This window comes from Prionailurus bengalensis, chromosome C1 (genome assembly GCF_016509475.1).
Source record: "Prionailurus bengalensis isolate Pbe53 chromosome C1, Fcat_Pben_1.1_paternal_pri, whole genome shotgun sequence".
NCBI lineage: Eukaryota > Metazoa > Chordata > Mammalia > Carnivora > Felidae > Prionailurus > Prionailurus bengalensis.
Window position 1 is genome coordinate 208,874,680 of NC_057345.1, and position 18,173 is coordinate 208,892,852.

An 18,173-nucleotide genomic window follows, 5' to 3' on the forward strand; every position below is an offset into this window, starting at 1 on the left:
CCATGCCCTTCAGATAAACCTTCTCTTTTGGCCTACAATCCCGTTCCATTTAAAAATTAGTCCAGTGGTTATTTTTTTAATACAGAGGATAGCATCATCTAGGAAATAAGATTAATTCTACAGATATTGGTATCTGTTATCAGTTATATCAACTTAGTATAAACACAGTAATTTGCATATACCATATATACCAATACACACAGCTAGTAATACCGATTTTTCTCTTACGCACAGTCTGTTTCACGAGGTCAAATTCTCCAAGGAACACTTTCTAATAAATCAACACAAACTTTCACCAAAATACACACACAAAAAATCTACTTTCAGATTCCAATTCAGTTTCTAAAGTTCTGTCCATAGTTTACCAAATCAACCAGTTACTGGGAACACATGAACACTCATTAAAGCGTAGGTTTTGGAATCAGACAGATTTGGGGCCAAATCCCCACACCCTATTAACTATTAGTAGGATCTTAAATGGGTTTTTATATCACTAAGTGTGAGTTTTTTCATAGCGTGTTGTGGGAGTCGAGAGGGCTTTAAAATCAGTGTTAAATACCATCTGAACCAACAATTAGTCTACATTTTCCACTTTTTCCCTAGTTGAAAACCAAGGATGAAATCCTTTCCATTTATAGAAGTAAAACATATAATGCTTATACCATGGATATTGTCATGCCTCCAATAATGCAGTACAAATTTCAATTTATTAAGTTCTTTTAAAACTTTCTTCTAAGACACTTAGTGATCATTAAGCACATTCATCTGCGACTCACCGAGTGCCTACACCCACCGCATGCCAGACGTGCTGAGGCGAAGAATTGTAACTGCAGGAAGTTTTGAGACTTAGATTTTTAATTTTCTCACACTGCAAGAATTCTTGGCTTCATGTATTATTTGAACTACACTTTGTTACCCAACTATTCAAATTTGAGAATTTAAGTTACTAAAAAAGATACAAGCCTATCTGGAGCTCCTCAGATCATTACAAGGCCACTTTTGCATGGTTCACTGGAGGTTCAACTTAAGACCCTAATATTGGACGATCAAACATTTAAATGACACAATCACAAATTTGCTACTTGTCAACTTTTTCAATGACTTTCCAGGACTTTCTAGCTATTCATGTTCTCCTGAGAGCTAGCTTCGTGATGGACCTCTGCACTCCCACTTGCTAAACTCACGGTCTCTCTTAGGTCTCGCCTTACTTACTTCTGGCTGATTTGGTTCAGGGAAGGCACACAATAAAGAAAATGTTCTTTAGAACGCAGGATTTGATTTTGAGTTAAGCACCTATCGTCAACCACTAAAGTATGTAAAAGTTTCACTAGGATTCCAGAATAGGAGGCATCACCTCCTGTTTCCCTTCCTACCCAAACTGATTATCAGTAAAATATGAAGATGAACTACCTCAAGTTCCACTTTGAGACGTTTCATGTATTATCTTTTAAGTTTAGTTTGTCACACAACATTCTCTAACCTTCCTTCATGTGAATAAGATACGAAGAAAAATAGTGAGTTTATAAACAGAAAGCCATGTCAATCTACAACATGGAATTCAGGCTCAGCAGTCAGAACACAGGATCAAACCCAGGTCCAACTTCATGGCTCTGCCATCTCCCGGCAGTAACCTTGGGCAATGTTGATACAACGAACAGTTCTCATCTCATAGAGCTGATGTGACAACGAAGTTAAATAATGCACAGAAAGCGCTCAGAACAGTGTCTGGCACATGGTAATAAGGACTTAAATGTTTTTAACTGTTTGCTTAACACTAATTATCCCTGCTTCAGGGAATGGAGATAATTCATAATCATTTTGCTAACCTGGCACGTTTTAACGTTCCTATCCATGGAGTACAAAATACCAGACTATATGCACCATATAAATAAAGTGTATGCTCTTCAATTTTGACACCTAACAGTTTTCTTCCCAGTAAATACCAGACAGCTTATATAAAATTAGGCTTTAAAAATTGTCTTAAGTGACAGTAGACAGGCAAAAATAATACCCTGTATATTCGAAGGGAGTCTCTAAAACTGTGAACAAAAGTAGCATTATCTGGATCTAACTTATCAGAATTATTTTCCAGACTGAGGAACTAAGTAACATTTCGAAGGCTGAGACGATGCCAACCCAACAGCTTCCTAGGGATGTAGGTGTAATCTTAAGATCACTGGTTGTCTCCTAAGCCTTTCCTGTTACTCACACAAACACTGTGGGGAGTGGACCATCAACAGGGCTTTACTATGACAAGGATTCTTACCCAGAAGATGCATCAGCATCTTGGGGGTTTGGGAGTGGTACATGTCTGTGTGTATGAGTCTACACAGGTGATTCTCATATCCTTTACAGACGGACATCTCTTCTGCCGTCCCCTTTTAAAATTCACTGACATAAAAGAAATCCTTGCATTCACAACCACATTTTATTCTGTGAGGCTGTGTTCCCTAGTTGCAACGAATTTTCAATCTTATTAAATAATATAGCTATATAATAACAGTTCAAAGGAAACACCGTCCTGGGTTTCAAAATGATAGCAGAGAATTACAACTCAGCAAGTGAACACAGATTACATCATTTTTGTAGTTAGAAAACTATGTATCCACCCTCAAAATTCTTCAAGTAAGTCATCAAAATTTATTCACATCAACAGGATTAAGTGGTTAGGATGTATTCCTCTTTAAAATTAAGACATTAAAAACCAGATATTAACAGCATGAATAACCTCTTGCTGAAAAGACGGTAACGTCAGTATGTACCGTTATGAGCTAAAATAATACGAGTTAAAACATAAAACTGTTAGGGGACCCAATTTTGTTTTTCAATGCAGTACCATTCTGCAGCCATTCAATTCAACTGTAGCTCAGAAATGTGTTTCAATGTATTTGTAAGCATTTAGAGTATCAAGCCGGTGCTCCCAACTGACAAGTGTCTCTAAGCTCTAGATTTGATCTGTACATCCATTCTTGAGAAAAAAAACATAAATTTAACTCCACTGATTTCTAGTACTTTAAGATGGCACTTAAACTTTTGCTTACTGAGACTTCAAATGAAGTTTTTACCCCTTTCGTATTTATTAACTTGACCATCTGAGCTGTTCCATTTCCCGAGGTGTTATAATTATTTAATTCGGAATTGAGAGCAATAAGAAAAGCGGTGACATCTCAAGTACCAGTATCTTTCCGTAGACAAACACCTTCCCATTACAGAAATCCAGTTATGTAAACATCAGAAGGCTGAGCCCGCCAGCTTTCCATTTTACACCTGCCCTGCTGTCACTCAAGTGTGGTAACAGTACCCTGAGAATAATGCTCATGGTAGTTTTCATCTGCATCTTAACTGCATCATGTAAAAGTGGAAAATGTAGAGATTAAGAGCATGAGGCTTGCGATTCTACAGTCCAAAAGGAGACAGAATTCAATGCATTGCCAACTCTAAAAGGAAAATTATAACCCAAGACGCATGGGGAAAATATTTACGTGGAGTTTTTAATCCATATTAGAATTCAGTTGTTGTAACTTGACCATAAATTTAAACAGAAACCATCTTCCGAGACATACATTCTAATAAATGTATCAACAGTACTGATAGTCAACCAAGAGTCTGTTATTTGAACTCATTAGTAACATTTCGCTTTTCTATCAGACAGAAACCTATAGTGGTTTGCCCCGATTACACAGCTGAAACATTGTCTTATGAAAACAAAATGAGACAAAATTAAATAAAATTGAAGATAAAAATACTCTGGAGTTAAAGCAAACTATAATCCTTGGCGGATCAATCAGGTAAAAAACATTGGTGAAAGTTGGAAGCACAGGATAACTGACATGAATCTTCAGCACAAAGTACATCTTTGAGAACATGAAACGATGACTCTTTGGAGGACAATAGCTGAATACCCAAGAATCATCAGGTTTGAAAAATATTGCTTATCACTTCCCAAAACACAGCTGCAAGAACTGAAGATCTCATTAAAAAATATTAAGGTAATCATATTTATTGCATCTTGAGAATGCGTTTCAAAACAGAAAATTAACAGTGCACCCCAGCTTCACCAAAATATATATTTAAGAGAGGGGCAACCTAAGATATTTATAAACAAAGTATAGGCTGCATGTGCTTTTCAAAGGGTCTGAATTAAATACAACCAGCTGCCAACTTTGTGCTCTGACATACTTGAGTTAGTGGGTGTGTGTATACGAAATCATTTATTTTTGTCTACAATAAATGAAATAAAAACACTGCCCTATACAATCCACTATTAGCAGTGAGTACAACAGCAAAAAATTATTGTACAATTTATACATACTAAAATATTTTCTCTCTCTAGAGATAACGCAGAACAAAACCTAATCATTATGACTTAATGTGGGAAATCTCAAATTACAATAGGGAAAAACGAAATCAGGGAGTGTATGGAGCCCCAAATAAAGGTTCCTGGTCATAAGGCTGTAAGATTAGTAAGTGCAAGTGGTAGAATAAAGCATGCTCAAATGTATGCTTGGGTCTTTGTACATCTATCAAACCTTTAAATTAAACAAGACCAGCCGAAGAAAGGTCTTAAGCAGAGCAAGATAACTGGGGACTGTGTCGTTTCTTTTACCATTTTTGTTACCCAACTTATACAATGCGCAAAGTGCTAAGCAACACTACAAAACACATTTACGTCAACACTGAAGACCTGGGGAAATGAAATCCAACGATTTTATTTTAATGAGCTGTATTTTCTAAATTTTTGTTTTATTTTTTCCTGTTTTCATACAGTATTGAAAACAAAACGCAGCACATTCACATTTTCCCGAGGAACTGTAAAGATGATCTCTACAGGGATAAACGTAAAGCCTGAAGCTCAATCAATTGATGTTGAAAACTCTCAAAGGGAGTAAAGGCTTGATCTGAATGGTCTAGAACATGTACTGTAATTTAATAGCAGAGATGGCCGTCTTAATATTTAATGATTTAAAAGAACTTCTCAGTCCATGCGAAAAGTACAGTCCAATAAATCAAATTTCTGAACGCATTTTATGCTACATATGTGTATACTTTGCGATCCTCAGGTGTTCGTGCCAAATATTCTCTCTCAATAAGTCCTTCAATACGTTTCTTAATAACAACTGGACTTGGTAAGAATCGAGCCTTCAACTGCTGAGTTACCTAGAAGAGAAAGAACAACGAATTCCTACCAGAAAATTTAAAAAATATTTAACATTTCCATGTAAACACACAAAAATTCTTACCTCTGAACAGAACTGATGTGTCATTTTAAGATTCGTATCAAACTCTACTAATGTGATTACTAAAGTCAAAAATTGACTTTGAAAATCAAAATAGGTTTTATTTGAAAATGTGATGTATGGGTCAGAATATACCTCATCAGAACGTGAATGCTAAGGTGGGTCAGTAGTTGAATTAGGTGGAATATATCAGCATGAATGTATACCACACTATGGCTTAACCATTTTGATGCTATCATCTAAACTTCTGGGTTATTCTCCCATTCACAGAATTTCGGAATCATAACGTCTTTAAGAGCACAGACTCTGAACCCAGAGTATCTAGATTCAAATCCCAGCTCTTCCATTTACTAGCACTGGGACCCTGGAAAAGTTAACTTAACCTCATGAAACTGATGGCAACGTCTGGTCCGTTGTAAGGGCTACTGCTGCTGCTCTTTTCTCCAACTGCTGTCAGGATTCTAGGTATTGTGACATCGCTAATAACAAAACAGTAACGACAGCAGCAGCCGAGGTCTGACTGTGCACTGTGTATCAGTCACTCTGTATATGTTAACTTATTTAATGCTCTTAACCCTGCAAAGTGAGGACAATAGCCAGGCAGCAAGACTGACATAAACTGAAAGTAAACCGAACCAATAGTTAGAGATGAGAATCTAAACCTTTCCGCCCCCAAAGTTCATGCTTTCCCCACTGATCTACTCTGCCTCCCTGCCTCTCTTGCAGAACACCTGTCCACCCACAAGCCAGTTTCCTTTTTTTACTCCTGTTGGATCATTTCCTCAAGACCACAATGGATTGACAATTCTTTGAAATCTGAAACTTCAGTACTTTCCCCCTCCAACTAAAATCTATCTCCTTTCTAGTATGATCACTCCACTATCAACACACTTGTTCCCAACCCACCTGAGATCTCTCACCCTCTGACCCTTCCTTATGAGCTACTAGTAAGTAACTTCTTCTGACCTTACCTCCTTCTTGACAGGGTCTGGATCACTTCAGCTATACTGTCAACAGTACCCTCAACTCCCAGATTCCTTTGGTTCTCTTCCACAAACACCCGTTCCACGTTTACGACACCATTCAAAATCCACTACTCAGTTCCCTGCAGGGTAAAGTTGTTTTTACACCTTTTGGGCAGACCAGGAATCAACAAGATGTAGCCCACAGGCCAAATACAGCCCCACTGCCTGTTTTTCTAAATTCTTCCTGGAACACAGCCACACTTAACTGTTACTGGTGGCTGCTTTCGCACTACAACTGGCCATTGAAAAAAAAGTCGGCCAATCTCTGGTATAGACTGATAACACACATTTAATGTGTTCTAGTTCAGCAAGTTCCTGAGCACCATCCCCTCACATCCTGTTTCACGCAGGGAAGAGAGACCACTTCAGTATACAGTTCCTTCGACTCCCACCTCCTTACACATACACATTTATTCACACTCGTATCCGCCCTTGATCAGCACACACCCTGCATCCTGCCCTGGGTCCCAAGAGGGGCACATTCAGTAGCATCTTTGTTAACACATCTACCATCCGCCTGTACTCCTTACACAGCTCGCTCTCCCTTCCTCTCCTAGACTCTGTACGTCAACTGTCCCTCAATCCCATCTTCTTTCCCTTCCTTCCTTAACCTTAGCGTTTAGACACGGGGAGTATCTTCCCGCCAGAAAAACAAAATCCAGGACGCCTCAACTTAACACCCAGTCCTCCAGGTTTGCTCTGCGCCCTTTCCCATGAGCCAACACCTTGAAGGACAAGGCACTCTCCTGGTTTCCCCTCCACTTCCTTCCTCTGGCCCGGCCAGCAGATGTCCACTCTACCAGAGCAATGCAAATGCCAGGGAAAACCCATGAGTTACCTAATTGCCAACAGGTCTTAAGTGTTTGACTTTTTTCACTTTTTGAAAATTCCTGACCGATCACTCTTGTAATTTTCTTCCTTTGCCATGTGATATAAACTCAGCTCGTGCGAAATTCTGCTCACGGACATGAAGAACACAGCGGCACACGGTCCCTCCTTCCTCCTTCGCCAGAAACCGACGTGTACTCGACTCCTCTCCTTTCCCACAGACGGCCAGTCGGTAAATGGTGACTTCCCGTTTGTCTTCACACAGCTCTCCCCCCTCTACCAATATTTATTCAGCCCTAATCATTGCAATGGCCTTTCAAGGAGGCTTCCCCTTCTTCGTTTCCAAATTTATAATATGTAAGCACTCAATAAATGGTAAGTTTATTTATTTTTGGAAATAAAAGTAGACTGTTTAACATCAAAGCATTAAGTAGCAGCAAAATTTTTTTATCCTTCAAGTGACAATATTCTTACTACTTTTATTACAAGGACATTAGTTCTCAAAGTGCACACATATCTGGATGTACCCCTGTGCTCAGTTATCAAGTCAGTGCCATACTTTGTAAGTGTTACCTGACTATGGTTTCCTTATTGTAAAATTAGATTTCAAATAACGTGAATATAGTTCTTCCCTAAATTTGAACCGTTAGTATTATTTTGCCTTTTCGACCCTGATCTAGCCCCGCAGCGCCCTTACCTCTGCTACTAATACATTGTGCTGCATCTTCTTTCTGGACTTCATTATCCGCACTATAGCAGCTTCTATCTCATGTTTTCTGTCGTCGTCTACTTTCTGCCTCGTTTCTTTCCTTTCTGGGTCAGATTCACCTTGTTTGGCAGCAACTAAAAGACAAAGACATTTACCATGTAATTACCACGTAATGCAAAAAATGTAGTTTAGAGACAAAGATAATTTAGTATTATCCACATAGACCCATTTCAACCTGAGTATACACTTACACTTATTAATTCTAGAGAACATTGAAGAGAACATTCAAGAAGAACATTCAAAGGGGCCTACTTCAACGTTTATTTTCACAAATATTTAAACAAGTAACGATCACTGATATAAAAATTCTGCTTATTCTTTTTAAGTATTAGGAATTTAATTTTACAGAGATAATAAAACCAATTTTGTTTTTATTAAATACAATGATTCCTCTCCTGGAAGAAAAATGGTAGCTGGATATATTTAATAGAAAAATTATCAGTAAATAATTTTCATTGCTGTGACTTCCAGAGGTCAACTCGTACTTTACCAACATAATGCCAAGATATCTTAAGAGGAGAAAAGAGTTCTATATTGCCAAGATGTAGTTAGCTCAATTTAAATAACGAGAAAGCACCACTGGGGTGTCAGCTGAAAGAACTCCAGAACAAGTACTTTATTTGTTCCTCTCACAGATTATCTAAACAATTTATCGTATGTCTTAATTTTTCTTTATGTCACAATCTCGCTATCACTAATGCATAGTACATTCCAACCTTTCGGAGAAGAGAAGTCTTACTCTGTTATTGCCTACTGTCTTCAAGGCAACTACTCAGGAATAAATACAGAAGTCCCTTTCTCTTAAAACTTTGCTCTCACTGAAGTAGCAGAAAAAGAAAAGTAACAGATTTTTTGTTTATCTGGTCATCAATAAGAGATAGATAATGAAGTTTTGGAAGGCAGAAACTGGAAAATTACAAAGAACCGCCTAAGACACTGCTGGCTTAGGCACGGGCACATCCACAAGAGAGCGGACTGTACAGTTCAGAAGATCATTCTGGTGTGTATGTCCACTCAGCGGTTTCTAATTAGAATCCCTTGGTTAAGAATTCTTTCAGTACCTTTTTCCAAGTTAAAGATAATCAGTATCTTTTTTTTTTTTTTTAATTTTTTTTTTTTTTCCAACGTTTATTTATTTTTGGGACAGAGAGAGACAGAGCATGAACGGGCAAGGGGCAGAGAGAGAGGGAGACACAGAATCGGAAACAGGCTCCAGGCTCTGAGCCATCAGCCCAGAGCCTGACGCGGGGCTCGAACTCACAGACCTGCGAGATCGTGACCTGGCTGAAGTCGGACGCTTAACCGACAGCGCCACCCAGGCGCCCCAAAGATAATCAGTATCTTAAGAAGAGAAGAATTAGATTAAAATGACCTCCTAAGAAAGAATAATGCTTTTACTCAAAAAAAGCCAACGTCATTAAAAAAGAGAGAGGGGGGGAAGGAGAGAGAGAGAGGGGAAGGGGGAGGGGGAGAGGGAGAGGGGGGGAGGGGGGGGAGGGAGGGAGGGAGAGAGAGAGAGAGAGAGAGAGAGAGAGAGAGAGAGAGAGACTTAGACTTAGAGTAAATAAAAATCAATGTAATGGGGAAACCTTAACTAAATCCTGGACCTAAAGAGTAAGATATGAAAGGCATTTTATTTTATTTTTTAATGTTTATTTTGGAGAGACAGAGTGTGAGCGGGGGGGTGGGGAGAGAGAGAGAGATGGATGCAGAATCTGAAGCAGGCTGCAGGCTCTGAGCTGGCAGTACAGAGCTTGGCACAGGGCTCGAACTCATGGACATGAGCTGCAAGATCACGCCATGAGCCGAAGTCAGACGCTTAACCGACGAAGCCACCCAGGTGCCCCTAGAAAGGCATTTTTGAGGCAACTGTGGACAAGTGAGTGGAGGTGGTATAAAATATTTATTTATACAAATAAGTATTATGGAATTATTAATTTTCTTGGGTGTGATACAGTATTACAATTATTTTAGAAAATACCTTATTCTAAGGAGATAAATGTATGCTTAAGTATCATGGTGGGGGAGTGTAATGTTTGCAGATTAATTTAAAATGCTGTAGCAAATATATACACATATGAAGGGGGAGGGTGGGGTCAAGGGCACCGGAGCAAATGGGACAAAAAATTTAATGACTCATAAATACAGGTGACAGCCATACATACCTTTGTCCATTATCGTGTTTCTCACTTTTTCTATGGATTTGAAAATATTTAAAATAAAAAGGTGGAGAAAAGAATTTTTTAATTTTTTTTTTTAACGTTTATTTATTTTTGAGACAGAGAGAGATAAGAGCATGAACGGGGGAGGGTGAGAGAGACAGGGAGACACAGAATCTGAAACAGGCTCTAGGCTCTGAGCGGTCAGCACAGAGCCCGACGCGGGGCTCGAACCCACGGACCGCGAGACCATGACTTGAGCTGAAGTCGGACGCTTAACCAACTAAGCCACCCAGGCGCCCCAAGAATTTTTTAAAAAACAATCTGTTGTGTTCTGCTAGATGTGACCACCTAAATAGGCATATTCCAAGATAAATGGGAAGGCTGTGGTGATACACACTGGATTAGGAGGTTTTATAAAATGTGAGGGCAGAAGCTCACTCTCAGTCTCGCACAATACCCTTCCCTTAAGAAGAACATAACAGAGGCACATGCTTGTGTAAGGGGGTACAGATGTATCTAGCTATATCTGGGAAAGGGTTGGGGAAAAGTGGGATGCAGTAGTGGGGAAAACTGTTAACTATGGAAATTGCTGCAGATTACAGTGAAATCTAATTTTTTTTTTTTAATGGCTATTTATTTTTGAGAGAGAGACAGAATGCCAGCGGGGGAGAGGCAGAGAGAGCAGGAGACACAGAATTCAAAGCAGGTTCCAGGCCCTGAGCTGTCAGCACAGTGCCTGACGTGGGGCTTGAACTCACAAACCATGAGATCACGACCTGAGCTGAAGTCGGACACTTAACCAACTGAGCCACCCAGGGGCCCAGTGAAATCTAATTCTTCTCAAAGGTTGCGTTATTTGAGTAATATTTTTAACTTCTTTGTCTAAACTTCGATTCCTGACTATAGTAAGAGCAGCATAATTAGGTTAGGACAGAGTCTTTGCATCTTCGATTATGAGCCAAAAGGCAAGGATGTATTTTGACAACTTAGGAAACACCCATGTGGTCACATATCACCAGAAAGAAAATTTTAACTTCTACAAAATATTTTTAAGAGCCATGATAATCTAAGTGCCATTCCTAAATGAAAACATTATTTATTCCTAGAATTTTATAGCTTAAAAGAACTTTAAGAGATCCAGCTGAATTCCTTACCATACAGAACTGTATTCCTATTTTAATTAAAGTGTTATATACGCACATTTAACATCAAAAATAAAAAATTCTATTTTCATCAGATCTAAAATACTACACACACACACACCACTGCCACCCCAAATTAAAAATCCAGAGAGAAGACTATTTTTTTTTGAGAACAAAAATAGTATCTGAAATTATTATTGCTGGACATAATGGAATCTAGGATTATAAAGAGTTACTTATTTAGGGTAAAGCAGGGTGAGGTTTGGTAATTCAGATTATGTATCACCATACATCTTCCTCTAAATCTAGAATACAAACAAGTCCTGAAATCCAAAACCTGTATCTACCTAAACCTGTAAAGTCTTATGCCCTGCACTGGGGAAAAAAAAGATATTTTATTCCATGACTTTTTAAGCATAGTTCTGTTTTTATTTTCAATTTACATCTGTGTCCAAACATGAGGCTATTTTTGGTGATGAAGGTACAATGATATGGTCTGCAAATATGGGACAAATTAGGTAATGCTTTAAAAGAGACACCACCCTGCTTCAGAAGGCATACAAATCCAATCAGGGTCAAAAAGGTCAGTAGAAGTGTGCATACAATGTTTTTTTAATGTATTCTGGTAATCAGTTACAGATTTAACATTAAAATAATTTTTAAAAGACTCTTATAATATAAACACAATTTTTTAAAGTTAAAGAAACTACAGTCCTTTTAAACTTATTTTAAGATACTATTTTTTTTTTTTTTCCAACAGTAATTTATTTTTGGGACAGAGAGAGACAGAGCATGAACGGGGGAGGGGCAGAGAGAGAGGGAGACACAGAATCGGAAACAGGCTCCAGGCTCTGAGCCATCAGCCCAGAGCCCGACGCGGGGCTCGAACTCCCGGACCGCGAGATCATGACCTGGCTGAAGTCGGACGCTTAACCGACTGCGCCACCCAGGCGCCCCTAAGATACTATCTTTCTACAAAGACTACAGAGCTGTAATGGATGAGTCAGTCCTGTGAAGCTTATCTAATAGTAATTTTGAAATCAGGGAACAAACTATGTTAGAGGTTTAAACATGAGCAAAGGTAAAGTGCTTTTTTCCCCTTAAATACATAGAAAACACACGTTGTACACTATGTTGAGTATATAATAAACAGGATGCTCATTATTAATTAAAAATAAACACATTAAAAATTGTTCACAATAGGGTCATTTCTAAGCTTTTAAATGAGAGATAATATGGGTTTTTAAGGTTTTGCAACTTAAAAAATACCCATCAAAACATAAACAGCTGCATCTAAAAATCAAACTTTAGATAAATTAACCCCCAACTCTGACAAATTTGTAAATCAGTTTAAAAAAGATGTCCATCATTAGTTAACTCAACCAATTAAAAACAAACATTTTATAAATACTAATCTATAACAAAATTGTATTTACCTGTTGAAAACCAAATGGAAATAAATACCTTGTTCACACTACAAATTACTTTTTAAAACGCTCACCGTACTTCGATTCAACTGTATTTTGACAGGAACACATATGAATAGAGCTGCTTTAGTCCTTAAACCTCCGTGTCACACAGCATCAGAAACGCAGTACTGCTTTTGAAGAAAGAAATCCAACAGATAATAATTTTTTCAGAGGAAAAATATAATTCCAGATACCTGTTTGAATCTTGACTCTGTGTAGTTTGGATGTGAACTGATCATTAACTGTAAATATGTGACCATTTTCTATTTCCTTTGACTTGGGTTCTTTCGTGAGAACCCGCTGGGTTGGTTTACCACAGGCGAGGGACTGCAAGGCTCGAACAAGCTCTCTTTCAGGAATATCGGTCTCTTGTTGAATTTCCTGAAATTTCACCAGATTGACAGAATTAGACTTTTTGAAAGATTAAAGCAGATCAGTTAATTACTAAGTAAAATCAACCGAACAGGAGAGAGAGATAATTACATGAAAGAAATAATTTACAACAAAGAATTCCCTGATTATTAGGACACTTCACTAAAATCTCACTTATTTGAACAAACTAGAGGAAAAGGTGATTCAAATCACAAAATATTGAAAAGACATGTACTTTTTTATTTCAGGAGATATAAGGCCTAGTCTGAAAATGTCATCCAGCAGAGATTATTTGGGACCTGCTCTACTATTTAAGTAAAAAAAACCGAAACAAAGTGTTAACAAACACGATTGCTTTTGGAAAAGCTCTACGATCCTACAAGTGGACCCACACTACTTCTGCTCAGCAACTTCTTTTATAGAAAGAAGCAAAGTCAGCCCAAAGCTAAGGCACTCTACCATACAATCAAAATTGACAATCCGTGTTGACCATTTACTGCCTGTATGACCAAATGAAAAAAACGTTAATAAGTTCCTGGTAATTAACATTAAACATGAAAAGAAGTAAGAAATGTTTTCAATCCAGGTGATAATTTTTGCTTCTTACCATGGTATGAATAAAATGCAATAGTAAAAACAAAAGCAGTTTAGAGAAGAATGAATGTGTAATGTCTTGATTCATCATGCTCCTCTTTGGTCCACGGGACAGTAAGGGAATTGCACATGTATACGATGTAGTTCCTACATGTCTACAGATGTATGATGCCACCCAGTCTTCACAGCAGGGCAGATCGCTTTGATTTACTGTGTAAAAGCTATTCTTTCTCAAGAGCAGCTCAGGAAGAATAGGCATATTGATCGTGTAACTGATCTGGAGAGTCATTCTCTCTTTCACAGGAGTCTGAGCACCAGCGTGGGTTTCTCTAAAGGACTATCAGTGAGGAGTGAAAGAAATGCGAATTTTAGTGATGATGAAGCACACTCCTTTGCCTCAAATGATCTCTGTATGTCTCCATACTTCAGCCATTTCAAATACTATAAATGTTAAGTCCTGGCAAATTAAATAGGTGCTATTATTACAATGTTGATTATAATTATTATTATGTGTGACAAATGACTTACTCACATATTCTATTGTTTAGTCATACTGAGAGAAAACTAGAAACTCCTTCTTAGGTGATATTTTACAATTACAGATCATTCCCAGAGGTGACTATTGCAATTCAGTGTGCATCCTTTAGGACTTTTCCTATACATCTACATATCCACACAGGAATACAAATCCATACACACATGCGTATGTACAGGAACATGCCCATTAATACACCAGTATTAATGTTAAATATAAATGGGATACCTCCTCTGTAACATGTACTTTTCCCATTCCGGCACATGTACCCTTTCATTTTCTTTTGCTTTATTACCTTTTTGGTAGAAGTCTTCTACCTTTCTCGCTAAAATGAGTCCTAGGAAACGATTATGATTCTTATTAAAATATTGCTTTCCTCAAGTTATCTTCTGATTAACTGATTTTTATATAAAAGTTGATTTTTCATCTGAACTCTTCTATAAGAATGTTCTCAGGTGATTATCATAGTTGACAATCACCCTGCCTACAAAATTTTGTCAACTCCTGATATTTTATAAATTTCACTTTTTCTTAGTGTTAGGACCTGCAGAACAATGCTGAATAATAGTAATAATTAGGCAGATATCCTAAAATCTGTTCCTACCTTTCATGGGCAGAGGTCTAATATTTTACTACTAACTACTGCTTGCTTATTAGGTCTCTCGTTAGATATAACCTTATGACTGACATTAAGGGGATTTCGTTCTATTCTTAGGTGGCTAAGAGTCCCCCATATCCTGGAAATATGAAATGGAGACTGGCTACTACAGATGCTTTTTGTGTATCTATAGAAATCATTAATTGATTTTCTCCTTGAAATGTCTGGCAATACAGCAAATGCTCAGTTAACTTTATGATGATGATGAAGGAGGAGAAGAAACCTTAATTATGTTAACAAATTCCTTCTTTGTATTCCAGGGATAAATCCTATTTGGACACACGGAATCATTCTTTCAATATGCTGCGGAGTATGACTTGCCAATATTTAAGATTTGCGCATCTTTTTTTAAGTTTACTTATTTATTTTCAGAGAGAGCACAAGCGAGTTGGGGAGGGGCAGAGAGAGAGAATGCCAAGGAGGCTATTCGCACAGAGCCTGATGTGGGGCTTGATCCCACGAACCATGAGATCATGACCTGAGCCAAAATCAAGAGTCAGACACTTCACTGACTGAGCCACTTCAAGCGTCCCAAGATTTGTGCATTTAAAGTTGAATAACCTATAGCTTTTTCTTTTTTGTATTCTCCTTGTTCACTTTTAGTAATAAGGTTATGTCAACCTCACATATTTCCAAGAGCAACAGGTGTATTTTGCTTTCTGAGGTGAAAAGTTCTCTGTACAGCTTTCAATTTTAATTTGCTAATTATATTATTCAAATCTTCTAGAAGATCTTTTTTATTGTCTTGTCAGGACATTTGTGAAGGATTTCTGTGATTGCAAATTGTCTATTTCACCTTGTATTCCCAAACACTTTCCTTTATATGATGTGAAATTATGTTATTAATGATGTTAGCACTTCTTCATGAGATACCAATTATCACTGGTTTTTAACTGATTTCTATTTAAGTGCTACTGCCTAACATTAATTTTGCTATTATCCATAACTAGTTTTTATATTTCAGACTCACTCAAGAAAATTTAAGAAGTATAATAAAGAACATTCAGAAAAATATATATTAATTAATATCTACATGCCTTTCAAAAACCAAATGCTAGTTACTATAATCTAGGGTAGAAACTACCACTTTATGTATTTCCTGATTTTAGCTGTTTTAAACCGTAAAAAACTTCTATTCATTAAAAAAATACATAAAAAGAGAAAAAGCTTCAGCAGCTTGACTACCATGGATGAAATGTGACACAACATATAAATGCCACCTTTTGCAGGCAGCTTCTGAGATGGCCCATAATGATCCTGGTATGTTTTAGCCTTGTGTGATCCTCTCACAGTATTGGGGCTAACTTGGGTGATCAAGAAAATAAGAAGTGACCGTATGAGACTTCAAAGGCTAGCGTCATAAAGGCATGCCAGGTTCTGCCCGGGGCTCTTGGACGGCTCGGGTTAGGGAGAGCTTCCCACTGGTATGCAAGGACAACTGAACAGCTATGTGGTAAGGGCCACGTGAAGAGACACGGAGACCTCTTTTATCAAGAGCTGAAATGAACTTGCCAGCTACGTGGAAGGAAGAATATTCCAACAGCTTAGAAGTGTATTTTCCAGGCACAAACATTAGATGACTGAAGCCCCAGGTGACATCTTCACAACCTCATGAGAACCTGTGAGCCAAAACTCACCAAATGAGCCCCTCCTAAACCTCTAACCCACAGAAACCAGGAAAGATGATAAATTGTTAGAGGTTGTTTTAAACTTAAGTTTTGAGATGTGTTATGTAGCATTAAATAACACATACACCATTTTACTGAACTTATAAAGAGTACTCAGAGTTAAAAAATCAGCCTCCTTTTAAAGTATTATTTTCAACTATCCTCTCTAATTTGTGGAGGTGAGTTGTGTAAAAGAGCCGGCTAATAACGCTTACACAGCAGCCTAGAATGCAACATACGGTGCGAGTACAAACTTCAAGTGCCTTCTCACAATGCCCCCTGTTCAAGATGCAAGCAGCCAGAAGGCTTTGGAGCCACAGGAATGGCATTCTACATATGCCATTTATGCTCAGGCATCTGGTTTGTTACTTAGCTAACATTTGAAATATTGGAGGAATTTTCTGCCTAATTTTACCCTCTACTTAATGATGCTCATTAGTATCAGTGATCCCAAGTCGGTTGGGAAAGAGAAGAGTAAGCCTGAACCACTAAAATTACTAGCAATTCTAATAATGGCTTTAGAAAATGAGTTTATGTTTTTGTCTCATTATTTTCACCAGCTCTTTATAAAGTAGGACTGAAAACCAACATTAATTAGCATTTATCAGCAGTTTACTTTGCTTAAAATATATTACCCATGGTAGCTGCAGATTAAAACAGTCAAGCTGTTAGAGATCATTTAATTCCACCTCTGTTTGAAAAGGCTTACAACTTGAGCAAGGTACTCAATACTTGCTTAATTAATACCCTTGGGACTAAATCATATGTAACTTGCGCTGGACGGTTGAGGTTACTTCCCTAGGTAAGACACACCTGGAAATAGATAAGACCAAGACCTCTTGACTTAGCCACCAGACCTACAACACTTGGGTTTCAAAGCCTTTCCTTTAGGTGTATCCCATAAAAACAATAATCTCTTAAATGCAAGCACGAAGGTAGGTATAAAATAGGCCTACAGGGGTGCCTGGGTGGCTCACCTGACTCTTGATTTTGGCTCGGGTCATGGTCCCACGCTCACGCGACTGACCCCTGTGTCAGGCTCAGTGCTGGGACACTGGGCGTGGAGCCTTCTTAAGCTTTCTCTCTCTCTCCAAAATACCTACAATTCAATTCTGCCCTAAATTTCAATTGAACTTATTTCTATGTTCACGGTATCTGAAAATTAGATTTCAATTAAGAATAAATATGGCAATAATTTTACAGCTTTTATCTTAAATTTACACTTAAGAATCACATGATCTTGGGGCACCTGGTTGGCTCAATCGGTTAAGTGTCCGACTTCAGCTCAGGTCACGATCTCACGGCTACTGAATTCAAGCCCCACATCAGGCTCTGTGCTGACAGTTCAGAGCCTGGAGGCTGCTTCAGATTCTGTGTCTTCCTCTCACTGTCTACCCCGCCCCTCTCATACTCTGTCTCTCTCAAAAATAAACAAACATTAAAAAAAAAGTTAGGAAGAATCACATGATCTTTATTTCCACTCAACATACCTATTAAAGGCATGGGAAAAGACTAATTGCATTTAACGTAATCAAAGGTCTTGGTGGAGGAAAGAAAAAAAAAGATGGGTATAAAAAAGAAATTTGACACTACCAAGATAGTGTAAAACTAGCACTAGACATAGAAAGCGATCAGATGTGATTGCTCAGAGTGCAGAAACAGACCTACACATATATGGTCAACTGATTTTTTTCATAAAGGTGCCAGGTAATTCA

General features: G+C 38.0%; 1 protein-coding gene across 3 annotated transcripts in view; it reads right to left on the reverse strand.

The window, feature by feature from the left end:
* Window positions 1-4,689: 4,689 nt before the first annotated feature.
* The window catches only part of CUL3 (cullin 3), a 96,741-nt gene continuing 83,257 nt past the window's right edge, over window positions 4,690-18,173 (reverse strand). For all 3 annotated transcript variants that reach the window (XM_043577988.1, XM_043577987.1, XM_043577989.1), the window contains 3 exons: window positions 12,827-13,013; window positions 7,788-7,933; window positions 4,690-5,157 (listed from right to left, as the gene is read on the reverse strand). In XM_043577988.1, the coding sequence (XP_043433923.1) occupies window positions 5,026-5,157; window positions 7,788-7,933; window positions 12,827-13,013 (465 nt within the window). In that variant the 3' untranslated portion in view covers window positions 4,690-5,025. The remainder of the gene's footprint in view (window positions 5,158-7,787; window positions 7,934-12,826; window positions 13,014-18,173) is intronic.